At 52.8% G+C, this 20135-nt stretch overlaps 2 protein-coding genes across 11 annotated transcripts in view; both read right to left on the bottom strand.

Moving 5' to 3' along the window:
- Positions 1-4490, bottom strand: part of SPNS2 (SPNS lysolipid transporter 2, sphingosine-1-phosphate) — a 35968-nt gene extending 31478 nt beyond the window's left edge. For 3 of the 5 annotated variants that reach the window (XM_039886427.1, XM_039886428.1, XM_039886430.1), the window contains exon 1: positions 3917-4423. In XM_039886427.1, coding sequence (XP_039742361.1) covers positions 3917-4286 — 370 coding nt within the window. In that variant the 5' untranslated portion in view covers positions 4287-4423. Of the gene's footprint in view, positions 1-3916 lie in introns of all 5 variants that reach the window. The other 2 variants (XM_039886429.1, XM_039886426.1) reach the window with 2 other exon arrangements.
- A 7313-nt stretch (positions 4491-11803) lies between these two features.
- The window catches only part of SPNS3 (SPNS lysolipid transporter 3, sphingosine-1-phosphate (putative)), a 42047-nt gene continuing 33715 nt past the window's right edge, over positions 11804-20135 (bottom strand). For 3 of the 6 annotated variants that reach the window (XM_039886432.1, XM_039886434.1, XM_039886431.1), the window contains 4 exons: positions 19700-19765; positions 13487-13585; positions 13173-13344; positions 11804-12210 (listed from right to left, as the gene is read on the bottom strand). In XM_039886432.1, the coding sequence (XP_039742366.1) occupies positions 13178-13344; positions 13487-13585; positions 19700-19765 (332 nt within the window). In that variant the 3' untranslated portion in view covers positions 11804-12210; positions 13173-13177. Of the gene's footprint in view, positions 12211-13172; positions 13345-13486; positions 13586-18024; positions 18205-19699; positions 19766-20135 lie in introns of those variants that run through there. The other 3 variants (XR_005658083.1, XR_005658084.1, XM_039886433.1) reach the window with 3 other exon arrangements.

Below are 20135 nucleotides of genomic sequence, written 5' to 3'. Positions count from 1 at the left end.
AAGGTCCCAGGAAGAGACAGGTACCCCAGAGAAGTTGGGGAAGGATCTCAGCTCTCAAATAGACATTCTCCAAGCATGAACAGGGCCGGCGCCAGCTCCCTCTTGCTGGGCCTGGTTCCAGGAACAGAAGGCTGCCACCTATACCATCACCTCTGCTTCCATTTTACAGATGGGGCAGAGGCAGCTTTGGCTCCAAGAAGCAGAGCTGGGAAGAGCAGACCCAGGACCCTCGCCTGAGGGCTCCCTCTTTCTCCTGACCTGGTGACCATGAGTGAATTCAGAATGGAGAGTGGATGGCTACTAGGCTGGTAGCAAGAGCCACATGCCCTACGGTAGCTCAAATCACCTCCCTTAAATTGAGCTGAAATTCATCTGCCCAAAGGGCTCTTACCCTGGTCAGCAGTCTCTGAGTTTCTAGGCCAGAAGCAGGAGGCATGTCTCTGCCTCCATCAAGAGAACATTGTACTGGGAGTGGAAGGGAGGAAAGGGTTCTGGTCCTGCTCTGTCCTGCCGCATGATGTTGGATAAGTACCTGCATTCTCCTGGTATCAGTTCCCCCATCCACACAAGGAGGCAGAGGAAAGGGTTTAGAAGTGGTTAGTTTCTGGGCTACCTCAATTTCAGCCAAGGCTGGGTAAGAAAAGCAAGAGCAGGAGTCTGGCCCTCCTCACCTGCTTCCAAGGCCACTGCCCTCAGGGGGTTCTCACGGCAGGGAGGAGAGGCCATAATTAACTGGATCTCTGGGTGGTGCATTGGGAATGCTAGCGCAGAGGAAGAACCTATTGGAGTTCCCAGGATGGAGACTAACCCTGGTGGAGAAGGGAGGGAATCGCAAAGGTATTCTGAAAGATAACTGTCCAAAACAGAGGAAAATGGGAAGGTTGTCATGGCTGAAGTACAGTCGACATTTGTGAAGCTCTCCTAGGAGTCTGGCCCTGTCCCAGATGCTTAAGAGACATTCTCATTTATTCCACACCACCCGGGAGGTAGAGAGGAGGAAATGATCACCCAGAAGGCTCAAGTGACATCACCAAGGTCACAAGGCTGGTAGCTGAAGAGCTTGGACTCCGAACTCTGGCATCGAAGACTTTAGACCTGTGCTGTCAATTGCAATGGCCCCAGCCGCTGTGGCTGTTGAGTACCCTAAATGCAGCTCATCTAAATCAACATGTGCTATAAATGTCAAACACACACTGGGTTTCAAAACTTATTATGAAAAAGAAGGCAAAATATTTCATTCATAGCTTTTATACTGATCACATGTCGAAAAACATTGGGTATATTGAGTTGAATAAAACATATTAATTAATTTCACTTATTTTTTTTCACTCTTTTACGTGGCTACTAGAAAATTTTAAATTATACGTGGGGGCTTGCATTATATTCTTTTTGGACAGAGCCGATCTATACCATGAAGACAGAAATACACAGGACGAATTTAAAGGAAAAGAGTGGAAACTCCTCTTATTCTTTGAAGGGAAGCCAGGGCCAGATAGTGAGTTCCTGAGGGGCCAAGTAGGCAGGAACATCAAAGGTGACTGACCAGCAGAGTGTCAGCATCCCTTGCTCTCTCTCTCAGCTGGGCCAGCCAGCAACAGGTGGACTCAGACCTGGAATGACCATTCTCCTGTTTGACCCATCAAGCCATCGTAGTTGCCATAGAGACAGTAAATCTTCCTAAAAACTGAATTTGGCGGCAGGGAGCTGTTGGGGAACCTACCATAAAGAGAGGGAGAGAAAGCTAGGCTTATCCGGAGAGGAAATCTGTGTATGTTGTGTTGGAAGCGGGGCAGTGCACAAGCTGCAGCCCTGGCCTGAACCGGGAGGGCTGCATAACCCAGGCGGAATTTGCACAGGGTTTTCTGACCTTCCTCCCTACTGCCCTATGCCTCTCTTAGCCACTGCTCCCACCCCCATCCTTTACCAATTCACCGGAAATTTCCTATCTTCCTCCTCCATTCTGATATTCTGGTTCTGGGACTGAAGTCAGGATTGGGGCAGATAAACACCACACCTCCTTGATCCTACCCTCATCCCCTCAGCCCCTGGCAGAGTCAGCTTCCCTGAGAGTATTGGAGGGGGTGGGCTGGAGCCAGAAAAAAAAAAAAACAAGTTGGAAAGTGCTACAGTGCCAGAAGCAGCACCATTCATTGCCTAACTGAGAGAGGGTGGGAAACCTCTTCCTAGGCGGGGCTTACTGGTAGATCTAACGCCAGCCTTGTTGTGCACTCTCTGAGCCATCTTGGACAAGGATTGTACAGGGGCCTGTTTCCCCATCTGTACACAGAAGTCTATTTTGCATTGACTACAGGTCACAATGTTCTCTGACTTCTTCCCACCTTAGGGTGGCACCTAAGCTCCAAGGTCCCAGGCAGGCACATGCATGACAGGGGCTGGTGCACTTGGGCCATGCTGGGTATTCCTGCTCACCAGACCAAAGTAAGAGCCCCTTGGGGAGAGCCCACCCCAGAAACTGATGCCACTGGTACCCACTTCCAACTCCTCGCAGCAGAGGAATGGAGAGCGGAGGGTTTTGAATATGAGAGTGGGGGGAGGGGAAGCCTCTGCTCTCCCACCTGAGTTCTTCCCTTCTAGTTGACACAAAACCCCAATCAACAGAGGAGGAGACTGAGGCCCGGAGAAGGGGACCCAGGTGGGTGTCTGGTTTATGCAAGGCTCTCCCCTCGATCACCACAAAGTTGTTTTTAGAGTCTGTCCAAAATTCCTCCAGCTATCTTTTTTTTCTTTTTTTTCTTTTTCTTTTTCTTTTTTCTTTTTTTTTTTGTTAGTTCCAGATTTTACAAAGCTGTAGTTAGGCAGATTCTGGGACAGCATGCCAGGTACACAGTCACCACTCTCCCCCTGAACTATATGCCAGCCTAGCCATGGAGTCCTTTTCTCTCAAAGCTGCACCATTCCCACCTAGGGGCAGCTCAATCTAGAGGAAGTCTCTACTCACAGATCCCTAAGAACTGAAGGAGGGGAGCCGGCAGACTGAAATTCCAGTCCCCCATCTATCCCCAAAAGGCCCAGAGATCAACCACCTCACAAACGGGAGAAACAGACCTAAACACAAGCTGATACTAGCCCAAGGTCACACACCAAGTACAGGAGCGGCAAATCTGGGACTAGAACCCAGTTGTTCTATGGATCCTCACCACATCCCCAAGTCTGGTTCCCAGAGATGCTCACAGAGGATGAGGCAGCCCCTCTCTAGGCCTAGTGGCCTCCACTCTATTCCAGGCACCAGGCGCCATAAAGCAGGGGGAAGCGTCTTTGGGCCTCTAGCCAGGGCCAGCTGCAAACCGCATCCTGGGTCCCCAGGCGCCACGGACCCGCCCCGCCCCGCCCTCTTCTCCCCGCAGCCTGGAGCCTTTGTCAGCCACGCGCTCACACGCTTACACACACATCCGCGCCGCCCGCGTGCACACGCTTTCTCCCCAGGCTCAGACCCGCAAGAGGCGCGTGCACTCGCCGCACACACGCAGAGGAGTGGAGGCGGCGGAGGAAGGAAGGAACTGATCTGCTACCGACCGACAGACTGCCTGGGCTGGGGGAAGGGGAGGAGAGGCCCGAGAATCTGAGGCGGGGGCGGAAGGGGGCGCAGAGGCAAAAACGCAGAGAGACGCAAGGAGACTCTCGGAAAAGAGGACAACGGATGGGACGTCAAGGGCTGGCGAGGACGCGCGGACTACTCCAGGGGTGGGGACTGTCTCAACCTCTGGCCCTGAGTGGGGGGCAGTCCTTGGATTGGACCCGTGGATCACAGGGCATCACTTGCCCAGTTGTGCCTGAGCCGAGGGCACTTAAGGACCCCACGTAAGGCTTGGATATTGAAGGTTTGGGACCAAAGGCTCGCAGGGGTACCTCTAGGCAAGGGATCCTGGTTCTCGGGCTGGGTGGGGCACTAGCTCACCTGCTACGGTGTACCTGTCCAGGTAGTTGAGCACGTTGCCCAAGCTGAGGATGGCGGCGGCTGCCCCCCGCCCGCGGCCCAAGCTGGCGGGTTTGGGCTGCTGCGCGCCGGGGCCCTTGGCAGCAGTTGCGCAGCTGGGGGTGCTGGGGGTGGTGGGGGGTCCGGAAGGGGCCCGCCTCACGCTGCCGGACAGCGTCTGCACCTCATCGTCGGCGGCCGCGACTCCAGCGGCGCCCGCTGCCCGCGTCCCGCAGCAACCACCACCGCCAGCCCCTAGTTGCGCCCCCCGGCGCCGGCGCCGCCGCTCGGCGTCCGCCTCCTCCTCCTCCGCGCCGCCCGCCGCCGCCGAGGCGCATTCCAGGCACATCATGCCAGCCGGGATCGGGGCGGCGGGGGGCGCGGGGGACGCGCGGCCCAGCTTGGGCCCACTCAGTGCGTGTGTGCGCCGCGGAGCCGTCGCTGCACCATCCCGGCCGGACCCGGTCGGCTCCTGCACTCCGGCCCCGGCTGCGGCGCGGCTACGGTTCAGCCCGATGCGCCGTCGCCGCCGAGGCAGCTCTGACAGCTGAGGTCCGGCCCCGCCCACCAGTTTGCGCCCAATCAGCTCCAAGCAGGAGCCACAGCTCCGCCTCGCACGTGCTGCCCCGGGGGGCAGGGAGGCGGTGGAGGGCCCTAGGGCTGAGTCCCTCCCGCCCGACGGGGGCGCAGTCACGCTGGAGCCGCGCGACTACGGAGGCGGGCAACGGAGGGGGCTTGTGGGAGCTACGGAGGTAGCAATAGGTGCACTCTCCAGCACCTACTCAATGCCCTCCCTCCCCATGCCCTTCCACGCGAGTGGGCTATTGGCGGAGACTCTGGGAGACAGCCGAAGGCTGGAGCTCAAGGCATCTGGACATCATGGAGGGAGGGTCTCAGCTAAGTCTGGGCGCCTGTAGGAGAGCCGGTGGCCACTCCAGCAGCTATTCACCCGCCCTGATTTAATCAGTTCAAGAAGTGTAACCAGTGGAGGCTTGGTCCAGGACCCAGTCCTCCACAGGCACAGAAGGCTATGTTGGCCACCTCCCCAGGGAAACCCATATCCAGCCCCCAATCTCCCCTTGGGCCCATTTTTGTGTGTATGCTGAGACCTTACTCCTGGCAAACCAAGAAGCAGCTCCTGGCAGAGAGAGCCAGAGCTCCATTTGAAGCCCACCAGAAGCAGGGCATTAAAAAGGGGCATTTTTTCCTGAGGGTGTGGCATCCTCAAGCATCGGACTTCCAGCTGTGCACTAGGTAAGGGACAGAGCCCTGAATGGAAGACAGGAGGCTGGGTCTTAGTGCAGCTCTGCCCTGGAGGGTAGCATGACCCTGGACTAGACCCCTAACTCCCTCTGGGTCTTAGTTTCCCTCTCTGGGGGTAGATAGGAGGATAGGATTCAGTCTGGAAGTCTATGAGTGGTCAGCAGAGTGTGGAGTTCTGTCTCCCTTGGGGAGTGGTCGGGTAGCTTCTGCGTTCAGGGCCACAATCACCACTCTCACCAATCTCAGAAGTGCCGTGGTTCTGTGACCCCCTCCCCAACCCTTCCCCACTCATCTGTTTGAAGCTTTGATTGAAATTAAAATCCTGTACAAAGTGCTGAAGACAAAATGGTAGAACTAGACAGAGCCTGGGAAATCAGAATTATCTTGTGTTTCACAGAGAGGTCTCAGGGCCCAGAAATGACCCCATCATGGATATGTGACTAGTCAGTGACAGGGTTGGTGCTGACCCAGGGCTCTGATACAAAACCCCTGCTCTGGGAGCTCAGTTCCCACTACAGACTGCTCCAGACCCAGTGTCCACAGGCAGGTGCATCTTGTGAGGGTGTCGGCCACAATGAATCATGACATAGCAAAAGGGTGACACAGCATGAGGCACCCCTCCACATCCTCCCTACTGCCTCTTGTGAGCAGAGTTAATCCCCAAGCTGGTGTTTCTTGGCGCCTTCGAGGTGTATTTTAAATTCTGCGAAGTGACTAAAAATATGCTTCGGCATGTTGGGTATGAATGACTGTGACGGAAGGGTTAGGAAAACATTTCATTCTGAAAGTTGCCTTGCTGCCTCTTTCCAGTTTGCTGAGCTCAAGCCTGCAAACCCAGATAGAGGAAGTTCCACTGGTTAGCCTGGGATGACAAGTGATTAACAGGCAAAGACAGACTTAGGAGCTCCATGGGGCTGAGAATGGGCCCCAGCAATGACCCTCATGTGTAATGGCGCCAACTAGAACACAGTATCTGACTGTAGGACTGTGCCCAGCTGTGAAGGAGACACAATTATGGCTCTAAGCTGGGCCCTAAGGTCCCCTTCCCAGTCCCCCAATCATCAATCATCCCATGCCCATGACACCCTAATCATCTCTAGATGTGGCCTCATCACCAAGCACTAGGTCCATATGCAGTCTCCTGCACATCCCCCCACCCCAGACATCCCACAGCACCTTGAATTCAGCACATCCAAAACTGAAGTCATCTTTCCCCTAAACCTCTCCCACCCTGGTATCATTTATTTCTTGACAAACAGCTCCATCATCCACATTGTCACTGAGCAGAATACCTGGGAGCCATCTGGGACTCCTTCTCCTCCTTCAACTCCTACATCTAGGTCCTGTCCATTTTTTTCTCTTTAAATCTCTCAATGTCCCCATTGCTCACTGCCTTAGCTCAAAACTCTCTAGGTCTCACTTGGACCCTTTTAAAGCTCAACACCACCTGCTCCAACTTTCCTTCCAGTCTTTTTCCATATTTCTTGCCAGCAACTTTATAAATCATATATATGACCCCATTACTACCTTGCACAATACCTTTCCATAGCTCCTTACTGCCTATAGGATCACAATATCTAAGTTCCTTAACATGATCTCAAGACCCTTCATAACCCCTCATGACCCATGCCAATCTCCAGCCTCAAATCCTACTACCCATCTCTCAAAATTACATTCCGCCACACTGAAAATAGAGCTCCTTGAATTCAGTCACAGTAATTATACTTCCTAGAGCCTAGAGGAGTGGCAGGAATTGGGCACATTTATGTATAGTTCCTGCTCTCCCCTCAACGCAAAAGCCTTTGTCCTACTAAAGCAATGACGGTTCAGAACCATGGAGAGCGTCACATGGGCAACCCCCCACCCCCCAGGCCCTTTAGTCATGCTCTGCCTATGCTGTCTACCTAGTTCATTCCTCCTACTTGTCCTTAAGAAACCCAGTACAGACGTGACTTCCTCCAGGAAGCCCTCCCTGACCAACTTAAACAATTATAATTTCCTCTTCTGGGTTACTTGAGTAACCTGTGTATCATTCCGTCACACTAAACACATCATGCTGATTATGTTTGTACACGAATCCACCACACACACACACACACACACCCCACAGAAGGCTGTGAGCCTCGAGGGCCCATACTCTGATTCATCTCCACAGTTTAGTACAGAGGAGATGTTCAGAGAATGTTTGTTGATTGAATGAGCAAATGACATTTAGCAGGTGCTCAGGAAGTATGTGTTGATTTGCATCATGTGTCTGTTGCTCTGAGTGACTCAGAAACCAGCCAGATTCCTCTTCTGGCCCTTTTGAAAAAGGCATTTTCTCCCTAATTGACTCCACCCTCCATTAGCTTCCATGTGTCATTTGCCTCCACCCTTCGATTACCTTCTCCACAGGTCACCACGCACAGGTGAATAGAAGGTACCTCCTCTCTGCTCCTGCTGTTGCCAAGTTGGGGATTTGTTGTACCCCCTCCATCCCCCAGCCTGGGGCTGCCTCACAAATTTTGTTCAGAATGCTTCATCTCTGCCTCTCTCTCTTGCTCAGAACAGATGGCTCTGAGTCCCCACTAACACAGAAGTTCCTGTTCTGTCATTTGAACATTTTTAACATTTTCTAAATTATAGAAGCTTCATCCTTCTTTGATCACAGACCCAGACCATCAGAAATGAGAATCCCTTGAAGGACATTAAGTCCAGTTTCTTCCTTTTCCCTTAGAAAGGCCTCATCTGAGAGAGGACCAGCGGCCTGCCCAAGATCATTATAATGGACACCATGTTTGTTTTTGTTTTTGTTTTTTGTCTTTTTTCCCCTTTCACTGTTCTTTTGTTTTAATGCTCAGAGTCCATCTCCCTTCCTAACAGCATCCCGGTTTCCTGGTCTTAATGGAGCTATAAATCATGCATGGGCATAGGCTCCAACCAAACACTCTGGTCCTGTGCTTTAAATCCTGAATAGGATGGCAAAAGGAGAGGGCAAATTTGTCTGGAGCCCCTCCCACTCAATAAGATAGCCCATGGGACCCTGGATCCTGAATCTTCAACCTTCCCATTGATTCTATGAACTCCTGATATGTTTCCAACAAATTTCTTTCTTACTTAAGATAGTCTGTTTCTGTTTCACACAACCCTACAACCCTGATATGGCCACACAGAAGGAGCACAGTAGTCATATACCTCCCTGTGTTGGATAAACCTTGGCTCCAGGAACCTCTGCCTGCCTCCTGCCAGCTCTATCTTTAGAGGCTGCATTAAACCAAACAACCACACAGAACTACCCAGGCATGGAGGAAAAACAGATACTTCAGGGAATAAAACAAGATAGACCAATGTTTGGTGTTGCAAGGGAACAAACCAGGGTTGCGGTGATCATCTCAATGTAGGTGTTCAACCCTCAAGCCTGAAGCCAGGGTGGAAGAGCTTTTATCAGTACCCTATAAACACACCCTTACATGCTCACACACCAACACAGAAATGAGCACACACAGGCACATGCACACTGACAGGCACACTGTGTGCCAGGATGACACCTGGGACTTGTAATGCAGCATGTGGCTGGGAAGAGCAATTAACACATTAAGTGAGCAAGTCAGGCTTGAGAACCTCGACCTGCTGAGCAGTGCATTCCCTCCTCAACATTCCCAACAAACAAGTCCAGAGTATCAGGGACTAGGATTACCCAGCAAGTGCCCTTCAGGCCAGAATGTTGTGTTCTGGTGGCCACTCTAGTCTGAATTGCTGGACTCTCACAGACCAACACCTGTGGTCTCAGCCTAGTGAAGCCTGAGGAAATAGCCCCAGTGTGGCAGGATGTAGGAGCTCAGTAAAGCTGGAGCCTCGGTTGGCTGCAGAGTAGATACTGGTCTTTCCTTCCCAAAGTCCGCTAGCACTGGACCTCCCATCCTGACTCAAAATGCTTTGGATTATAAAATCCTATAAACTCCTAGCTGAGCATTTTGTCTAGCTCAGGCCTAGGAGGTACCACCCTGCCCTGCCCAGCAACCCAAACACCAGAATGCACTGGAATTAGAAGAAACAATCCCATATTACAAGATTAAAGTCCCAGCTCCTCAGCTGGCATCTGAGCCCCTCTGGTCCCAGCCAGTCTCTCCTGCCTCCTCTTCCTCCTCCAAAACATACGCACCTTGTCCTCTCCAGCCACAGCATAGCCCTCCATTCCCCTGCACCTTGGCCTGTCCTGTTCCTTCCACTGGGAATCCTCTTCTCCCACACCTTCTCCCGCTATTTACCAGTTCCTAGGCCACCTACCCAAAGGCTTCTGCAGAATGCAATCCCTTCCTCTGCCCATCAATGTGCCTCACTTGGCATAGCCAAGTGTTTCCCTGTCTTATCTTGGGCTGTGAGATCTAAGGGCAGGGCTAGTCAGATTCCCTGCCTAACAGCATCATAGGCATCCACTGATACCAATTCATGTTTCTGGAACTGGCATGAATGAGGTTTCTGATCTTTCTCCCCAGGCACTGGACTCGGGTAAGGGAGGAGAGGGTGATTGGTATTCTGACTCTTGGGAAGCTTTCACTTGTTTTCTGGGAGCAGAGCTTCACAAAGGTTTTCCCCAAGGCTTTAGGGAGGAACATTCAGACCCTGGACCTAGGTTTCTGTGGACCTAGATCCAGCCTATGAAAATCACTTGAGGCCTGGGCTGGAAAGGCCATATTCAACACACCTCTTAAATATAGCTGGGGAGTTTGCAGCTCAGAGAAGACAGGAAGAGGTCACACAGCCAGTGAATGCAGAAGGGACCATGGCATTCTGGCTTCCCCACAAACTGGCTGCCTCGTTCTCAAGATAAACTAAGTATGATATTGTGATTTTAAATAAGAAATATATGTTTGGTATTCCTCCCCATTTCTGGTACAGAGCTCCAAAAATCCTCAGAATTTCCTAAGCGATAAGAGTAGTAAAGGTGTCGTTTGTTAACGAGGTGACTTTTGGACCCCACCTAAGGATGGGGACTTTATGGTGGGGACTTTATGGAGGGGGAACCAACCATGTGATTAGTCCTACCAGTCCCCCAGCCTCCAGGGAGGGTAGAACACTGGAGGTCTAGCTTAATCACCAATGGCCAATGGCTTAATCAATCATGCCTATGTAATAAGCCTCCATAAAAACCCAAAGGACAGGATTCAGGAGCTTCCAGGTTGGTGAACACATGGAAATTGGGGAGAGTGGCACCTGGAGAGGGCACAGAAGCTCTAAGCCCTTTCTCTCTACTTTGTCCTATGCATCTCTCCCATCTGGCTGTCCCTGAGTTATATCCTTTATAACAAAATGGTAATCTAAGGAGTAAAAGGGTTTCCTGAATTCTATGATCCACTCTGGAAAATTAATCAAACCCAAGGAGGCAGTGGTGGGAACCTCTGGTTCATAGCCAGTTGGTGAGAAGCACAGGTAACAACCTGGACTTGGGATTGGCATCTGAAGTGGGGGAGCAGGGGTGGGGGTAGTCTTGCAGGACTGAACTCTTAACCTGTGGATCTGACACTATCTCTGAGTAGAATGCGTCAGAATTGAGTTGAATTGTAGGACATCAGCTGGTATCAGAGAATTGCTTGGTAGTATAGGAACTCCCCACCCACACTATAACTGGGTTCAGAACCCTTCCCAAGTATCCTCACTGATCCTTTTTCTTACAATGGGGCATACCATTTCATGAGCTCCAATTGTCAAATTGCGATTTGAGAGGCTGGTCAACTTGGTGATGGCCGCTCCTGGGGGAGGGCTTGGATCGGAGATAGGCGTGGGCTGAGCTGGAGAGTCCAGCTCCTGGAATTTATCCCATCCACCAATAAGGCACAGGGAGGACACCACAGAGGGCAGGGATGGAGCAATCAAGGGTGAGGAGGTGAGTGTGAGGCTGGGTCTCTGCTCTGCCCACAACTGCTGGGAGTCAGACACAGCCTGGCACAGTGAAGAGGGTGATCAGCAAGTGAACGAGTGATTGCCTGGCTGGGCACCAGGGGAGGGGGAGAGAAACTCATGCTCACAGGCGGAAATAACATGCCACCCCACTGCTGCCCGCCTAGAAGCTGTCGATATCCTGCAGGGCCCGCTGTGCCCAGCTGCTCTGAACCCAGTGGCAAATGTGAGTCCCACAGAGCCAGCCCTCCCCATGGATTATGCTGGGGTCAGAGCGTGGGCTGTAGGGGGTGGGGTGCAGCGGAGGGCACAGCCAGGAATGCCCATGCACAACCACGTGAGTACCCCAGCATCGTTCGTCAGCAGCTGGGTCTGTGGAGGGTTGAGCACTCCTCCATGTAGTTCCTTGGAACTTGAAGCCACACCCCAACACCAGTACCCTAGCAGAATATCTCCAAGACTACGGATTCAGCTCCCACCTTTTGTTCAGAGGATAAATTCACACAGAGGCTATCCTGTGCCCCCCTGAGCCTGCAGAGTGGGGAAGCTGAGTTACAGTGGGATGTCCAGGGTTAGGATGATGCCTAGAGACCCATCTGAGCAGCTACCTCAGTTTCCCCACTTCAGGGGCAGCCCCGCATCCTTGGCCAGGACTGCCCACCTCTTCCTCTCCTGCTTCTACTCCCAGCACAGGCGCCTCAAGGCTATAAATAACATAACAGTCCAAAGGCCAGAAATCCGTAGGCTTGTATTGGCCATACTTTAATTGGGGCCCACCGGCAGCCAGGCTGAGAACTCCAGGCTGGAGTAGCCTCGTGCTAGGTGCAGGCACAGGCCCAGGCCTCCCACAGAGGGTGCTGACAGCTCAATTCCCAGTCCAAATGCAGGTACTGCCAGATCTCTAGCTGGGAGCGAAGAAGTGGCAGGTGCAGCAAGCCAGAGTCCCTGAGCAACAGCCAAAGGTGAGCAGAGGCACTGACACTGTGGAAGCCAATGGGAGGGGTGCAGGCAGGGTGAGTGGGATCTCCCCACTGCAGGGCAGGGGCCTCAGGGGTCCTCTGTGGAGGCCTGGGTTCCGGAAAGCAGGCTTAGTCTCTCCATGTCCTTGCTGTCTACTTCCTTGCTGTCTGGTATCCCTGTGGGAGGAAAGAGGCTCAGTCAGCCCCAAAGAAGACAAAGGTGCTCTGGGACCAGGCCTGGGCAGTCTGTCAAGAAATCTTCTAGCTTCCATTTTTAAAATAAATTCCAGATCCAACCCCTTCTCCCTACCTTCAATGCCATCACCATGGTCCCAGCCCCACTGCTCTCCCTTGATAGCTGCAGAGCTTCCTATGGTCTCTCTGTTTCAACGCCAAGCTCCTACAGTCTGTTCTCGACACAGCATCCAGAGTGGTGCTTTTGCAATATAAAACAGATGCCTTGGGACTTTTCACAGTGCTCCCATCTCACTCAGAGTTAAAGCCACACGGTCCCTACAAGGGCTCCCCGAACTCCCCATACTCTGGCCCCATTACTGCCACCTTCATCTCTATCCTCTTGCCCCTGCTCCAGCCACACTAGCCTCCTTGCCGGTCCTCAAACACATCAGGTACATTCCCACCTCAGGGCCTTTGCACTACCTGTTCCCTCTGCAGGAAGCACCTTCCCCAGAGAGCTGCATAGCTCACTCCCTCACCTCTTCCAAATCTCGGTTTCAGCGTCACCTGTGCAGTAAGGACCTCCCTCACCATCCTTTCAAAAATTGCCCCTACCTGCTCCTCTCCACCCACTTTCCTGCTTTATGTCTCTCTGCAGCACTTATCATCTCAAATATACTTTATCTTTTCCTTTTTCTGTTGTTTTGTTTTGTTTTGTTTTGTTTTTTGTCTATCTGTGCCTTCTAGAGCACTGGCTCCATGAGGGCTTGGACTTGGCATTCACTCCCCAACATCTGCAACCTTGCCTGCCTGGCACATAACAAGGGCATAATAACTATTTTTGAATGAATGAATAAATAATTGAACAAGTAAACTGGCCAGGGGCTCAGGGGGTGGCCAGTGTTCCTTGCTCCTACAGAGTTTAGCTCTGACTCCGGCATGGGTAAGAGAGGTAGGGGTACCTGTGTCAGGCTGCCTGGCCTGGTCCTGGTCTCCTTCCAGGTGCAGTGCAGCCAGTAGGAAGCAGCCGCCCCCCAGGGCGATGACGAAGGTGCAGCACAGAAAGCTCTGCTGAAGACTGAGGAAACGTTGCAGGTAGGAGTCGGGGCGCCTGGCTCGCAGGGCGCTGGAGATCTACAGAGGAGGGAGGCTTGGTCTGCCAGGTCCACCAGACCAGCCTCTAGGTCTCATCATGTGTAGGTCCCCACCCCCCAGACCTTCCCCACCCCCCACACACTAGGGCATGCCTGCAGCTCAGCCGCCCACCCAGCCTTACAAGTCCAGTGAGATAGGGGCTGCCAGCGTCTCCTAGGATGTGGCCCACTGTGATCTGAAGCGCCTCTGCTGTCCCTCGGCATCTGGGCACCACCACTGACTGCAAGACACAGGAGCACCAGGGGAACTCCCCAAGTGAGGGCAAAGAGTAGATGCCCCTCATAGCCAGCCCCTGCTCCCCATTTGCCAAGGACTTGCCTGGGGGTGTGATAGGTTGGCCAAGAGAGTAAGATAAGAGGGAGTCAATGACCCCAATGCCTGAAGCCCCACCACCAGAATGTCAGACCCCTCCAAGTCTCAGGAAGTCTCCCCAGTCCCCCAGGATGGGGCTGCCAAGTCCCCTGACGAGGGATACCCCTGTTGAAGGTTTGCTCTTGAACCAAGTGGGAACCAGGCATGGCTGTGACAACAGTGATGGGGCTGGGGTACCCCAGCTCAGGGACCCAGGAGTCAGTAGTGCAGGCTGGTAGGGTAAAGAGTGGGTACCAAGCCAGGTGTCTACATGTGTGGGCACTGGGTAGGATGGTACAGACAGCTCACCCCTTCTCTCAGGAAATTCAAGCCCCACTGGACAGACACCAAGGCAGGCTTGGTTGACTCCACGGAAGAGAGTGGGGAGGTTAGAAATATGAATTCTGGAGTCAGATAGTCGGTGTTCCAATCCCAGATCCCCACTCAACAGCTGTGTGACCGGGCCAGGTGCTTCGCCTTTCTGTGCCTCAGTCTCCTCAACCCAAAATGGAGATAAAAACTATACCTACATGGAGGGTTGTGCTCATTATTATTCTTCATCTGGTATCTGGAGCTTTATGTGGACATCAGACAGAAATAATGCCCCATGATTCTAGGAGGCAGAATGCTTCCAGGCATTTGAGCATGCTATGCTTTCTGCCTGGCAAGCCTTCCCCTCTCTGGTCCAGCTGGAGCATCCTTATTTGGCCTTCAGGATTGACCTTTAGGTCATCTCCTCTGTGAAGCCTTCCCAGAGTTCAAGGGTCTACCCTGAGCTCCCACAGCCCCTATGTGTACCCCTAAGTGGACACATGTCCCCCACAATTGGGACAGTTCCCTCTTTGCTTCTTACCCTTACATTATCTTGGCAGCAAAGCTCCTGTCTTATTTCTCTTGGGCTCCCTGGGGTACAGCAAGGTACCAGGTACAGAAGGGACTAGCTGAAAGTATGCCAACTAAATAAATCAAGTAGAACCATCTGGGAGACTGGTCCCAGGAGAAACCCTGCCAGAACCCAGGGCTGCAGCAGGAGGGGGTGGGTGGAGGAAGGGGTTCAAGCAGAAGCCACAGGTCACACAGTCCCTACAGGGCACCCACAGGAGAGCTTCCCACCACATAGCCTTATCCCCAAGACCTAAATGTCCACAATCTGAGCCCATCAGAGAATAATAATGATAATAATTATTAAATGTATTAAATGCTTCCTGCATGTTTTTATATATCATATGTATATATATTTTATATATCTATTTAACCAAATCATGAGAAAGATACAATTATTATCCACATGTTATAGGTGAGGAAATCTTCCACAGGAAGGGGAACTTGCCCAGGATTGCCCAGCCAGGAAACTGCAGGGCTGCGGGCTTTGATTTCAGGCCTTCTCTCTCCATGGCCTGGCCTTTTGACCACTCTGCTGCTGTGAACAAGGAGGAATCTTTCCAGGAATGTTTATATGTCTGTTCTAGAACATTTGGAAAATAGAGAGAAGGATAAAAAGGGCAAGTTCATCCTTAGCCCTGCAAACAGGTAACTGGCAGGGAGATTGGGGAAGGGCATTAAGGGCAGGGGAGAGTGTGAGCAAAGGTGTCCCTTTGTGAGCAGGAGCCACAGGGGATTTGTGAGAGGGGCCTTGTGGGTGGGCAGGGCAGAGTGGCAGGAATCACTCCTATGGGTAACTAGCTAGTCCCAGAGTCACTGGTGCTGAGCTACTCTTTCCAGGTGGCGAGAGAAGCTGGGCCTCCCACCCATCACCACCACCTGCCAACAGGCCTAAGAAGGAACTGACCACAGCTCTGCATCTTCCCTAAGCTCTTTCTTCTCACCCCATAATGTTGTGATTACTCACTGGTGGTTCTGGGGAAAAGGGGAGGGCCTCCTAGAGGATGGGACCTGAGTGTCCAAAAAGATGGTTCCATCTTCCCCTCCCAGGAATGCCAACCAGCTGGGCCAACACCAAGCCACTGCTGCCAGTGGCAGAAAAGGTAAGTCTCCCCCAGTCTGTTCTGGGTCCGCATTGTGTCTCCACATAATCAGGGGCCACAGCTGGGCCCACCAGCAGGTGGAGAGTCCAGCTGGTAATTTTAGAAGTGAGAGGCTTTTGGGTTCCCAAAACTCCAGGCTCACTCTATTCTGAGACAAAAACACCTCTGTTTTTGACTTTCCCTTCTTAGAAGAGCTATTCCCTTTATAGCCTGGGGCATAACCAGCGCCAACCACGGGCCTACAGAAAGTCAGAGTGGCAACCACCAGGTGCAGACTTCCTGGCAGCCTGCCTCTTGCAATCCCCACTCAGTCCTCACACCCAGACACCCCTGGGAATGTGAGCAGACAGCTATCTGGGGGGCAGAAAGCAAAGCAGGGAAGAATTGAGACAGGGTCAGCAGGAGAAGAGGAGGGTGATAACTCTTCAGGGGGTAGGAAGAAATCTGCTGAGGAGGAGGGAGATGAGCCTGGCAGCTGGATTCCAGAACCCCAGAGGACAAATCTGGGAGAGGGAGTGAGCTCCCCTTCTGCTCTATTCCCCACTCCTGGGGTGAAACTGGCTCTGGGGTACCCCGAGTGGAGCCCAGAAAGATAGGAGGGTTGGAAGGCAGGTGGAGACACCATCAATAGATTCGGGGAGGCAGAGATCTCAGCCTGAAGAGATGCAAGCCCAAGAGACACAATGTCAACTTTTCAGGAAACACAGCCTTCTGGGGTCCAGCCAGGCTAGAGGGAGCTTGCTAGATCTGAAGTTGTTCCGGGCTGTGATGGAGCCAGATCCTTTCACCAACAGAGCCACCAGGAAACAGGGGCTATCCGGAATTCAGGGAGGAAGCTCCTTGTCAGAGGGTATGTGAACAATGGGATGAACAGTGCTCATCAGAATTTTGCAGAGGATTCATGGAATAGGGAGCTGGCTACGCTAGACCAGTGGTCCCCAAGTATGCTGTGAGAAACATCTACATAAGGATCACGTGGGAAGCTCATTAGAACTGCAGATCCCTAGACCTCAGCATAATCCCACTAAATCAGATGCTGAGGATAGAGAGCCTAGAAGCTCAATTTGCAACAAGCTCCCCAAACCTGAATCAATAAAGTTTGAGAACCACTGGACCAGAGAGAGAGCCTCTGAGGTCTCTTCTCCAGAAAGAATCTGGCTTCTCCTACTTGTGGCTAAGCGATCAAAGAGAGTAGTGCCCCTGAGACAGGACTGACACGGAGGCCAGAGAGGCCTATACCGACTCCTCAGGCACATGTATGATGAGGGTAGCACAGCGGTCCCCAACCTTTTTGGCACCAGGGACTGATGCTCCTATGAAAATTTAATGCCTGATGATCTGAGGTGGAGCTGAGGTTGTAATGCTAGTGCTGGGGAGCGGCTGCAAATACCGATGAAGCTGGGCTTGCCTGCCGCTCACCTCTTGCTGTGAGGCCTGGTTCCTAACAGGTTGGGGACCCCTGGAATAGCAGATATTAGTTAACTTGTCATTATAGCCTGGGAAGCACAATCGAGGGCCTCCTCGCTCCCTAGAACGTGCCTGATTAGACTGCCTGTGCCTCAGGAGCAAAAGTAAGCCAGCAAGTGGGACCTTTCTGCACTTCCTGGCAAACCCATGTCCCCACACAGTTCCTGCCCCCATCCTATTCTAGGCTGCTTCCCCCCAGCCCCTTCACCCGCCACTCCACATCCTCCTGGCCCTCTCTCCACCTTTCCCTCCTTCCCGCCCCTGGAGGCTACTCCTGCCTCATCTCCTGAAAAGCAACACCAACTCCTGCCAACTCCAGCTCCCATTCTCTCTCTCCTGTCTCCTCAGCACATCTTCCTGTGTGCGTGGTCTACACTGCAGGTCTCCTTCATTCCCTACTCTTTCCTCACCCTGCTCCAAGCTGGAGTCTGCCCCTCCATTCCACAGACCGGGTACTCACAGCCTGCCTGCCCCTCATCTGCATTTGGCCAGAGGCCACTCCCTCCTTGAGTGTCCCCTCTCTGCCAGAGGACTAAGCTCCAAGGGCTGCAAGAACTAGTCCAGCTCCCACCACCAAAGTATCCAAAAGCAATCTTTCATTAAGGGGCTTAAAGAAGGTAGGAAGGAAGGGGGGCGTGACATAAAACCTTCCTGGGGTAGCGGGCCTTGCTAAGCTTTGGGAGCTGGAGGCCTCTGAGCCAGGGAAGAACACCAGGGAGCACCAAGTGGTCTGAATCATGGCCAGCCGGCCCCCTGGGCAGCTCCAGATGGCTCCCCAGCAAAGCTAGATGGGTCAAACTATGGCTGAGCAGCCCCACAGCCCTCCCCTTCTCCCCGACCTCTGCCCCAAACATACACACAGCTCTACAAAGAGCCTGTTCAGCCAGGTTAATCATTCTTTCAAACACAGACACTGTGGGGGACACAGGCGCGGTCTTCACATATCTGTGAGGCTGTCATGTGGAAAAGGGAGCAGCACAGTGGGGGGCAGGCGGAGGAAGCTGCAGGTGGCAGGTTTCAGCCCCATCTGAACCATCTGAGAAAACAGCTATGTTAGAGTTAGGGGCTAGTTACCTGTGCCTAAAAGTAAGCAATTCCACTAAAGAAAATGTTTGTCGACACTTTCCTGCTTCCCCATTTACTGAGCGTTTCCTGCAGTCTCTCTCGCAAACCCTGCCAGGCCGGTATGATTAGCCCTTTTTATAGACAAGGAAACTGAGGCCCAAGACATTCAGAAGGTCTGTAGCCAAGTATGGGCAGGTGTCCAAGTTTTCTGTCTGGAGAAAGAAGAGAAGACCTGCCAGCCCTCCTGCTGATACACCCACTCAAGACTCAAAGACAGAATAGGCCTGTCTGCACCTGCTGAGCCTGGCCCATGGGAAGGGGGCAGAACAGCTAGATAGGAAGTAAGCATCCAATCACAGTAATATTCAAGCAGGCCTTGTTGGCTAATTAAATGACTGCATTTCCCCACAGCCCTTTCATTCTCAGATTCTAGGACTCTAGGATATCTCTGGGAGATGAAAGATGAGAAAGTAGAAACCTCTGACTAGCTATCAGCACCCTGGCCAGCATTCTCTGTGCCAGCCACAGGGCAAAAGCTGCACCCGTATCATTTCATTTCTTCCTCACAATAACTCATCAGGCATTTTCATACCCATCGCCACATGGGGAAACTGAGGCTCAGAAACACAACGTGAATTGCCTAGGTCACATAGCTAGTAACTGACAGAAACAGGGCTGAAATCCAGGTCTGTTTCCTGAATCCAGGTTTGTGCCCCAGCTACACCATCCTTAGGACAGCTCTTAGCCAATTGCCAAGCTGCTGTTTCCCTTGTGCCCAGCACTGACCTGTGCCAGCCTGCCAAGAGGCAGGAGGAGGGCTCTTGTGGTCCCCCTAGGTCTGAGACTCTGTGTTATTCACAAGGGCACAGTCCATCAGTGTTTAAAGCCCTTCCCTGCATGTCTCCGAGAAGGAGGCAGGGAGGTTGGACTCTGGACCTAGTGAAGTTATGTGGTCAGGACAGCATCAGGCCTCATTATAGCCTGAGCTGGCCCCCTGGCTTGACATGGGAGCTGGGGCGATCTAGACTCACCTGGGCTCAGTGGCTATAGCCCTAAAGTCCAGCATGCCCAGAGTGGGGGCCAAGGAGCTCGCTTGCTGAAGAGTGTAGTCAAGAAAGAGGGGAAGAGGGAGGGAGCCCTGGAGTCAAAAAGCCTGGGCCCCAGTCCTGGCTCGGTGCCTTTGCATGTTGTGTGACCTCGGTCTAGGCACCTGCCCTCTCTGAACCTCTATCTGCTCATCTGCAAAATGGGAAGTGATGGTCAGAGGAGATGTTTGAGAGTGTCAGGGGGCCCCTGGTCAAAGACAACTGTTCAGTTACCTTGGTTCCCTACCCCAGGGATCTCTGAAGCCCCTCCCAACCTCTGGGCCACTCAACAGCAGAGGTCCATCCCTGAGCTGAACAGACTTCAGCTCCCACTGCTCAAGAGGCCCCAGGACCAGCCCCCACTCTGACCCCCACACCTACCAGCAGGATGTCTGCAACCACTGCCCAGTTGCAGGACAGAAGCAGCTCCCCAAGGGCCAGGAACACCTGTGGACAAAGGGAGGCCAGGGTGAGGCTCCCCGGACTTCAGTCACCCACCCCTCCCAGTACTGACTCTTCCTGCCTGTGGAGAGGGAGACTGAGGCTCCACAGAGGAAAGCACCAAACTCATTGGGTCGACGAGGTCTAGAACTTTGTTTCCAGTTGCAGCAGCCTCAAAGGTGGGTAGATATTCCCATCTAGGCAAGCTGGCAGCCATGACTCGAGGGTGGTGACAGGGCCCGAGAACAGTACTCTCCCTGATGGATGGCCCCCAGAGTCTAGCTCTTGAGGTCACCTGGGGAGCCCAGGGAGGAAGCAGCCAAGACACCCAGTCCACTTTTAAAGGTAGGGAAACAGACTTGAAGAGGAGAAAAGC

This window comes from Pteropus medius, unplaced genomic scaffold, assembly GCF_902729225.1.
Source record: "Pteropus medius unplaced genomic scaffold, Ma_sr-lr_union100, whole genome shotgun sequence".
Lineage (NCBI taxonomy): Eukaryota > Metazoa > Chordata > Mammalia > Chiroptera > Pteropodidae > Pteropus > Pteropus medius.
This window is presented reverse-complemented; position numbering and strand designations above follow the sequence as displayed.